Below are 10,000 nucleotides of genomic sequence, written 5' to 3' on the forward strand. Positions count from 1 at the left end.
TCTCTCTCGTACATTTCATTCACAAATCTCAGAACTCACTAGTCACAGATATTTGCGTCCCGAGTTATCTTCTCCTCCTCTTCCTCCTCCTCCTCCTCCTCCTCCTCCTCCTCCTCCTCCTCCTCCTCCTCCTCCTCCTTTTTCTTCTTATCCTTCTTTTCGTCATTTTTATCGTTGTGGCTTCTTACTCCTCCTTTTCTCTTCCTTTTATATATATATTTTTTTGCTACTATTTTTTTTCTCCTCGCCTTTTCGTCTCTTATCTTTTCATGCTTTTGTCTTCTTCTTGCCTTATTGTTTCGTTTTTTTTTTTGAGTGTTTTTATTATTATGTTTTCTTGCCAATCCACTTCTCCCATTTATTTAGTTTCATACATGTTAATATTTCGTTTACTCCTCCTCTTCCTCCTCCTTCATCTACATCTATTCCTTCTCCTCCTCTTCCTCCTCCTTCATCTACATTTATTCCTTCTCCTCCTCTTGCTACTCCTTTACTTATTATCACGTTAAATAGAACAAGTCACAATCAACAGCTCAATAAGGGTCAGATAGAGATAGAGAGAGAGAGAGACAGCTGATGTTTTGATGTTTGACCCTCCTTTGTGTTCCTTTGAGTTTCTTGCCTGCCTGCTCCCAGTCTGGCTCGCTCCTTTGTTGAACAGATGGTGAACTGCAGATTCTCCTCCCAGTCATTACTTGTCTAGCGGCGACATTAGCATAGTTAATTATGCCCCACTTAGCTCAAGATCTCGTGAAGGGACGGTGAAGTAAGGAAGGGAGGATGAAGTGAAGGGAGGAGTGAAGAGATGCAGGCAGAAGGCGACCCGATCTACTGTCTCTATGCTGTAGGGAGGGGAGGTGGGCGGGGAGGGGTCTTCGTTTGTTCTATCTACCCTGTTTGTTGTAATAGTGGTGGTGGTAGTGGTAATGGTGGTAGCAGTAGTAGTAGTAGTAGTAGTAGTAGTAGTGGCGGTGGTGGTAGTGGTAGTGGGCGGGGAGAAGCCTTGGTCTGTTCTATCTATACTGTTAGTTATAGTAGAAGTGTTAGTAGTAGTAGTAGTAGTAGTAGTAGTAGTAGTAGTAGTAGTAGTAGTAGTAGTAAGTGATTGTCAGATACTAAATCAAACTGAAAACTACTGCTTCTACTACTGCTACTACTACTACTACTACTACTACTACTACTACTACTACTACTACTAATAATAATAATAATAATAATAATAATAATAATAATACCACTTCTACAACTATTGCTATAAATTCTCTCTCTCTCTCTCTCTCTCTCTCTCTCTCTCTCTCTCTCTCTCTCTCTCTCTCTCTCTCTCTCTCTCTCTCTCTGCGGCATCACTTTTTCCTTTGCCTTGTTGTCTTACATCTATTCTTCGCCTCATTAGTGTCTATGTTATTTTCTGCCCCGTTCATCTCTTCTCATTTATTGTTTGCTGCGTGCTTGTTCTCCTTCGCACCGTGTCTCCGCTTCACTTTATCACTCCTCTTTGTTTGCTATCCTCTTATTCCTCTTATTTATTTGCGCTTTCACCCCTCATCACTCTTCTTTCTTATTATCATCATCGTTATCTACTTCTTCCGCTTCCTTCTGTGGCTCCTCTTTTTCCTTATCACCATCTGAATACTCATCCACCACCACCACCACCACCACCACACTCTCCTCTTCGTACTTACTCTCCTCGCAGTAATTAGTTTCGACACCTTGTTCTTGCTTCGGAACGCGACAAGAGAAAGAGAGAGTGGAGGGAGATGGAAGGGGAGGGGTGTTGGGAGAGCGGTCGAGCGATGGCAGGGTGGCGAGTGACTTCAGCGTCGTCGTGCCATCTAGCGGTGAGTGGCCAAGGTGTCAGTCGCGCTTCCCATGTTAAAGTGTCTCCTCCGATCTAACTATAAGCCGGGTCTTTAGTGTCTGTCTTTCTGCTGCTCTTCTCCCTTCTCTCTCTCTTTCTCTCCCTCTCTCTTGCTCAGAACGGTCATATCGCGGCGTGCGGAAGAGGAGGAGGAGGGGGATTAGTGGCCAGGTGTGTGGTGGTGTAGTGTGCTCCTGTTGCTGGGTAAGTGTGTGTGTGTGTGTGTTTGGTTGTAGAGGGAACGGTGGCTAAGTTTGTTAGTGTAAGTTTGTGGTGGTGGTGATGGTGGCGGTGGTGGTGGTGGTGGTGGTGTTTTTTTTTTTATTTATTTTGGATGTAGTTGTAATGGTCGTTAGTTTGTTCTGTGGTGTTGTGGTGTTGGTGGTGTTATTGGTTATGAGTGTGGTGCTTGAGATGATATTACTGGTGATATTGGTGATGGTGGTGTTGGTAGTAGTAGTACTGGTTACGATAGTGGTGATTGTGGCACTGTAATATAACGGTGGTGGTGGTGGTGATGGTAGTTATCGTCATCTCAACCACGTACGATAATGGTGATGATGATGATGATGGTCATGATGGTGATGGCGATGATGATGATGAGTGACATACGATGGTGGTGGTGGTGGTGTGGCAGCTGTTAGTTGTGCCTGTGGTGATGATGTCTATGACCGTGTTTAGTGAAGTAAGGCTGGATAATGAAAGTGATGGTGATGCTGGGAGGCAGTGACAGGAGCACGAGTGATGATGGCGGTGATGACAGGTGCGGAAGAGTCACAATTGGATAAGTGGAGGGAAAGTGGGAGAGGGAAGAGGGAGATAGGTAATGGTGTTGGTGGTGGTGGTGGCGGAGTTAGCGTAGCGTCGCGGGCATCGCTGAGGTGACGTGAACATAAAAATGACGCGTAAACTTAAAAATATCTCACAAAATTTCTCCCCTTCGTTCCTTCCTTCCTTCCGTTTGCTCTCTCGCGCACCCTCCCTCCATTCCTCCCACCCAGCCACCCACTCATACTTCCTCCCTCCCTCTCCCTCCCTCCTGCACGATGAAAGAGGGAGACAGGGAGAGAGGGAGAGAGAGAGGCAACGGTCTGCGTGTACCCTACGATAAACTTAGCTTCCTTAGATAATGTCATTGTTTTCTCCTCATCTTCCTCCCTCCCCCAGGAGTCACGTGACTTTCCTGCTGCGGAGAGCGAGGGGCGGACGAGACCTGGTGGCGAGGGCGGCGACAGTGCTGGTGGACCGTCGCTACCGCCGTCACCTGGTGCTGTGGTGCGGTGTGGTGGTGTGGCGGCGTGCTGTGGTGCGGTAGCTGGCCCTCCTGTCCATTTACCGCCAGACTCAAGTAAGCATTGTTGTTGTTGCTGTTGTTTGTTTTTATTTTTAGATGAGCCAACACTCTTACAGTTGGGTTAGGTTAGGATTGGTTCAGTCACCTCTACAATATATAACGCAACCAACCTAACCTAACCTAGTGTAATCTACGTAACCTAACCTAACAATCTATCACCTCAAATAGAAGTGGACGGACTGTTATCACTACTACTACTACTACTACTACTACTACTACTACTACTACTACTACTACTACTACTGCTGCTGCTACTATCATCACTTCAGCCTATTTATCATTAATACCATCGTCCTTAACTCTTTTTTTCCTTCCCCACTCACACTACATAAGCATTCCGTGTGATATGTTAGTGTGTGGTTACCGTGCTCGTGTCATCTGCCTTACACACACACACACACACACACACACACACACACACACACACACACACACACACACACACACACACACACACACACACACACACACACGGCGTCATCAGCCCCATAATGAGACTGTCAGGGCAATGAGAGTGGCGGCGAAAACGAGAGGCGATGACCTGTGTTTTGTAGCGCCCAGTGTGTCTCCTCTCCCTTCTCTCCCTCTTCTTTACTCTCTCTCTCTCTCTCTCTCTCTCTCTCTCTCTCTCTCTCTCTCTCTCTCTCTCTCATTCATTCATTTAGTCTTTTCCTTTTCTCTCTTCCCTCCAGTCTTTCCTTTAATACCAACCTCCTCCTCCTCCTCCTCCTCCTCCTCCTCCTCCTCCTTCTCCTCCTCCTCCTCCTCCTCCTCCTGTCTTCCCTCACAAGTTATAATCCCCAGCCGAAGTTAAGTAGCCGGGCCATTAATGTTTTAGAGATGGTCACAGCCACAATAAGACAGGGGACAACCTCATCTCCCAGGGGCTGACTAATCTCCCATCCCTCTGTGACCTCCCTCTCTCTCTCTCTCTCTCTCTCTCTCTCTCTCTCTCTCTCTCTCTCTCTCTCTCTCTCTCTGGTCTCTGGTGGTAGTAGTAGTTAGTTGTTCTAGTTCTCTCTCTCTCTCTCTCTCTCTCTCTCTCTCTCTCTCTCTCTCTCTCTCTCTCTCTCTCTCTCTCTCTCTCTCTCTCTCTCTCTCTCTCTCTCTCTCTCTCTCTCTCTCTCTCTCTCTCTCTCTCTCTCTCTCTCTCTCTCTCTCTCTCTCTCTCTCTCTCTCTCTCTCTCTCTCTCTCTCTCTCTCTCTCTCTCTCTCTCTCTCTCTCTCTCTCTCTCTCTCTCTCTCTCTCTCTCTCTCTCTCTCTCTCTCTCTCTCTCTCTCTCTCTCTCTCTCTCTCTCTCTCTCTCTCTCTCTCTCTCTCTCTCTCTCTCTCTCTCTCTCTCTCTCTCTCTCTCTCCAGCTGTTCCCTCAAGATGTCCAACTCTCGCTACAAGTTTGGCCACAGGAGAGAGAGAGAGAGAGAGAGAGAGAAGAGAGGAGAGAGAGAGGAGATTATCTTGTTAATTGGTCCGTATATTATCAACTATATTTGTAATGTGAAGAGAATTGTGCCAGTGAATCAAAATTAATAAAAAATAAAAAATGAATACCTATGTGTGTGTGTGTGTGTGTGTGTGTGTGTGTGTGGAAGTGAACTGGCGAGCTGGCGAACGGGCGAACGAGCGAAAGGGGGAATAAGAAGTGAACGAATGACGAACCAAACCAGTGAATGAATGAATGAGAGAGAGAGAGAGAGAGAGACGACAGTGATCACCAAAACACACACACACACACACACACACACACACACACACACACACACACACGGAAATTATATGAATGAGTCATTGCCGAAGGGTGAAGAGAAAAGAAGAGAAGAAGAGAAGAAGAGAAGAAGAAGAAGAAGAAGACAAGAGAAGGGTAGACAAGAGAAGAAGGAAGGAAGGAAGGAAGGAAAGGAAGGAAAGTCGAAAGTGAGAGAGAGAGAGAGAGAGAGAGAGAGAGACCTCCTCCCTCCCTCCTCCCTCCCCCTTCCTTTCCTCCCCTCCTCCATTCCTTCCCTTCCCTCACCTCCCCTTTCCTCCCTCACCTTCATTCCCTTCCTTCCACCCCCTTCCTTTCCTCCCCTCCCTTCTCTCCACTCCATTCCTTCCCCTTCCTTTCCTCTCGTCCCTTCCCCTCCATTCCTTCCTCACCCCTCCCTTCCCTTCCTCACCCCTACCATCCCTTCCCCTCCCCCTTACCATCCCCTGCCCATCTCGTCATCAACTTGCTGTTCAGATGAGATGGCTCGGAGAAAATGAAATGAGAAAAGTGAAATAAGCGGAAAAAAATGGAAAAAAGAACATATTACCTGCCACAGCTTCAGACCGCATGAGGAGCGAGTTTGTATGAGGTAATTGTGAGTAGTGTGTGTGTGTGTGTGTGTGTGTGTGTGTGTGTGTGTGTGTGTGTGGAGGGAACAGAAAGGAGAAACAGATATTAGAGGTGGAGGGAATACAAAGGAGAAACAAGTATTAGTAGTGTATTATTGTCTGCCTACTCTAAAAATGGCTCCTGGATTTAAATGCATACTGTACCTTACCAATAACGTCATCGATTTGCTGTGAATAATACTCGTTTTCTGTTGATCACCGCACTCATTACAAGGACAGCTCATGGTTTTCCTCAAGATCTGACAACCACGCATTCCCTGGGACACCACCATTCACACTGAGAGCCGGGAGCCACTTTAGGGTAGACAGACTAGAGCTGGGTCTTGTGAGGGTTGCTGTTTTCTGGGAAGGTGCGGTGAAGTGTGGTGTTTTATGTGCACAGTCCTCGTTATTGTTTGATGTGGTGGTTCGTGAAGTTAATTATCTCTTCAAGTGTTCTGTTTTTTTTTTTTTTTTTAAGTTTTCTGATACCTGGATTATTTTTTTATTTTTTTTTCATGTTTTACCATAATGTGCCGGAGTGTATCTATTTATTTATTGATTGTTTTATTTTATTTTATTTATTGATTTATTTATTTTATTCAGTTTTTTTTTTTGTGGGGGGGTAAATTTTGAGGCTCCCAATTCAAAGGTTTGTCTATTCCAGGTGTTCTGTTTTCAAGTTTTCTGATTCCTGGATTTTTATTTGTTCGTTTGTTTGTTTGGTTTTTTTGCTTCTTTTTAATATTACCGTATATGCCGGAGTGTAAGACGAGTTTGTTTTTTTTTTTCTTTGCCAATTTTGAGGCTTCTAATTCAAAGGGGTCGTCTTATATACCGATAATAAAACACAACCCTTTAACCTCGTGGTGAATATTAAGTGCCACAGTATATACGTTTATTTATTTATTTTTTTTTTTTCTTAAGAATTTCCTTGTCGTGTTGCCGTCTTTTTCTACTCCTCGAAATTCATCATCATCATCATCATCATCATTTTGTTTATTTACTTGTTTACTTTCTATTTACTTTTTTTTTTTCATTTGTTACCACCATCAATAGTTAGTGTCTTTAGTTTTCTTCCTCCTTTCTCTGCGTCTTCCTTTCTGTCTTTGCTAATTTTTTGTCTCCTACTTCGTCCTTTTTCCGCGTTTTCTGTCACATTTGTTCTTCCTGTCATTGTCGTTTGTCTTTCCTCTCCTCCACTCTTTTCTCTCCTCCATGTGTTTCCTCGGATTTTTACTTAGCCTCTCTTTCCTCCTCTCTCTCTCTCTCTCTCTCTCTCTCTCTCTCTCTCTCTCTCTCTCTCTCTCTCTCTCTCTCTCTCTCTCTCTCTCTCTCTCTCTCCGTTTCATCTGTTTTCTCTATCCTCAGTAATATATCTTCCCATTTTTTCACTATTCTTTCAACACTCGATTTCAGTTACTAGTTAATACGTACATCTATCTCTTTTGTCTCCTCCTCTTCTGAATATTTAGAGTTCCTTGTTTTATTACTTTTTTTTATGTCTTCAAAGCTCAGCACACGCGTTCATTCATTTTCAACGCTGTAACATGAAGCTTCACGTAGTTTAAGATCCATATGTTCACCACTAGGTTTGATTTTCTCTGTCTTTACCAGTCTAGAACAGCTGGCTAGTATTGTATTCGTATTCAAGCCCCGGTGACATTCCCAACGTTCTTAACCTTTTCCTTAACTGTAACCTTTCCCATCCTCCTTGTCGGTTCTCTCATTACGTCACGATTTTCCGATATTCCTCCTTGCGTGTGTTGCGCCGATCCTGCACTGCGTTTTCTAGCTCTAGCATCGTGCCTTTGTTGTCTGGGAGAACCTGAGGCTGTGTTATTAATTTTTCATGGAGTGACTGCTTCTTCCGTGCAAACACTCGTCTGTCTGTGGCCGGTGCATGACAGAGTGGTCGTCTCCAGCATGGCATTCAACAGTATTCCATGCTTCCTCTAATGCTAAAGCTTCAAAGCCTCGGATCAATTCACTGCCGGCGTATCTCACAGTGAATGTAGTCACGGAAGGTCCTGCAGCCACTACGACACCTGTTATTTGTCCATATCTCTAAACGCGTGACAGATTCGAATATACTTTTGTCTGAAATCACTGCAAATTCCTTCGCTGTTTGTCATTGCTTCTTCTTCCTTTTCCTCCTCCTCCTCCTCCTGTTCTTCCTCGGTGACCGGCATCTTAGTAGGTTTTTTTTTTTTTTTTTGTCGTTTTTGTTGCCCATGGCCAGTTTTCTCCTTTTACATAAAAAGAAAAGGATAAAACGCTAACTCATGTGCATACCTAGTGTTCTCTATGCAATATGTATCTCTCGTATGGAGCTTGATCACTGTATAGCAAAGTGTTTGTTAGTGGAGTAAGAAAGTTATTCCTGTCATTATCCTTTCATGAACCATCTTTAGTCTCACTGCTTACTGCCTCACCATTACTTTAGCCGTATACTACCCCTGTTTTCACGGTGACCGCATATCTATACCGCCAAGCTGCGTCTCTTATCATGCAATAGAAGGAAGCTCGTATTGGTCCACGGGTGTTCTTTCTAATGCTCTGTTTGTGTGTGTGTGTGTGTGTGTGTGTGTGTGTGTGTGTGTGTGTGTGTGTGTGTGTGTGTGTGTGTGTGTGTGTGTGTGTGTGTGTTGTTGTTGTTGTTGTTGTTTTGTGTGTGTATGAGTGTTGTTGTTTTTTATTTGCGTGTGTGTATGAGTGTATGTGTATGAGTTTTTTTTTTTTTTTGCGTGTGTGTATGAGTGTTGCGTTTGGGTGTGTTTTATTGTGCTATTTGGATTTATAGTATTTGTGTTCAGTTTATGCTCCTCCCCAGCCTGCAACACACACTCCTCTCACCTCCTCCTCTTCCCATAATGCATCACTATAACCTCCTCCTCTTCCCATAATGCATCGCTCTAACCTCCTCCTCTTCCCATAATGCATCGCTCTAACCACCTCCTCCTCCTCCTTCCTTTTGTATTTATTTATTTATTTTTTTTTTTTTTTTTGCTATTTTTGATGGCTGGTTTTGTTTTATTGCTCTGTTTTGATTTGTATTGCTCCTTCGTGTTCGGTTTATGCTTCCGTGTGTATGAGTGTGTGTGAATGCGTGTATGAGTGTAGTTTTGGTTTGCTTCATTGTTCTGTTTTGATTTGTTTTGTTCCTCCGTGTTCAGTTTGTTTCCGTGTGTATGAATGTTTTTTTTTTTTTTTTCCTTGGTTTGCTTCGTACTGTGCTGCGTCACTCTGTCTCTTGTCACTCTGTCGCTTGTATTACTATTATCTCTCTTTGCTCTGTATGTGTGGGGAGTTCTAGTCTTGAGCAATAAAAGAGGCAGAAAAGAGAAATATATCGTACGTACATTGCGTTTCAAGAAAGGTTGGATCCAGTTTGAAAGTACAACATCTCTGCTCACACCACGACCAGAACAAACCGTCAGGGAAACTCATACCATCTGAAAAAAAAAGGCGGGAAAAAAAAAAAAAAAAAAAAAGGCAAAGATTCAAATACCTACCTTTCAAAATGGCAAGATTTTTTTTTTTTTTTTATCCATGGTCAGTTGAAAGTGGCAGGAACACAGACTTTTCAAACTGGGTTATTTATTTATTTATTTATTTATTTTTATTTTGTGTTTTATTTTATGCTAATCCTTCATATTTTGTGGTTACCTTTTGGCCGAGTTGCAATATTTCAAATCCTGTCATTTTTCGATCGGGTTTATTGAGAATTTCACGTAAGGCGGTGTTCAAGTTGTACTCTCTCTCTCTCTCTCTCTCTCTCTCTCTCTCTCTCTCTCTCTCTCTCTCTCTCTCTCTCTCTCTCTCTCTCTCTCTCTCTCACTTGCTGTCACCCTCCCTCTCTCTCCCTGTTCTTTCCCCTGCACGTGTTAGTCTCCCCCTGCACCCTCCCTACCCTCCCCGTGCCGGCCCCTCCCCCACCCCCCACCGGGCCACACCTGCCAGAATTATCTAATAAGTTTTGAGAGGGAGGAAAGAGCGCCCCTCCGTGTCTCCTCCCTGACAGATAACCGGAGGAAAGGGAGGAACAATTGTGGCTAAAAATTAGTGACTCTTCTGCCTCACAGGTGCGTGGAGGGAGGGAGGGAGGGAGGGGAAGAGAGAGAGAGTGAGGGAGCACAAGAGGAACTAATGGAGGAAAAAGTTTCGTGCAAGATAAGGGAGAGAGAGAGAGAGAGAGAGAGAGAGAGAGAGAGAGAGAGAGAGAGAGAGAGAGAGAGAGAGAGAGAGCTAAGTGCCAAACGGAGTCAAAACCAAATAATTTAACAACAAAACAAGACTGAAAGGAAGAGGAAAAAAATATTAAGAGTGAAGGGAAGGGGAAAAAAATAAGGGAATAATGAAATAAAGATTAAAGGAGGTAAATAGTAAATATAAAGAGGAAGCGAAGCGAAGAGGGAAACTAAATTAGAAAAG

At 44.0% G+C, this 10,000-nt stretch overlaps 1 protein-coding gene across 12 annotated transcripts in view; it reads left to right on the forward strand.

Moving 5' to 3' along the window:
• LOC123516623 overlaps positions 1–10,000 on the forward strand; it is a 162,087-nt gene that overhangs the window by 55,760 nt on the left and 96,327 nt on the right. For 5 of the 12 annotated variants that reach the window (XR_006678258.1, XM_045276185.1, XM_045276187.1 and 2 more), the window contains exons 1-2: positions 1,787–1,838; positions 3,026–3,206. Coding sequence is in view for 4 of the 12 variants with exons in the window: in XM_045276185.1 (XP_045132120.1) it covers positions 1,794–1,838; positions 3,026–3,206 (226 nt within the window). In the remaining 8 variants the exon portion in view is untranslated. The other 7 variants (XR_006678264.1, XR_006678263.1, XR_006678265.1 and 4 more) reach the window with 5 other exon arrangements.

Source organism: Portunus trituberculatus, chromosome 41, assembly GCF_017591435.1.
Source record: "Portunus trituberculatus isolate SZX2019 chromosome 41, ASM1759143v1, whole genome shotgun sequence".
NCBI lineage: Eukaryota > Metazoa > Arthropoda > Malacostraca > Decapoda > Portunidae > Portunus > Portunus trituberculatus.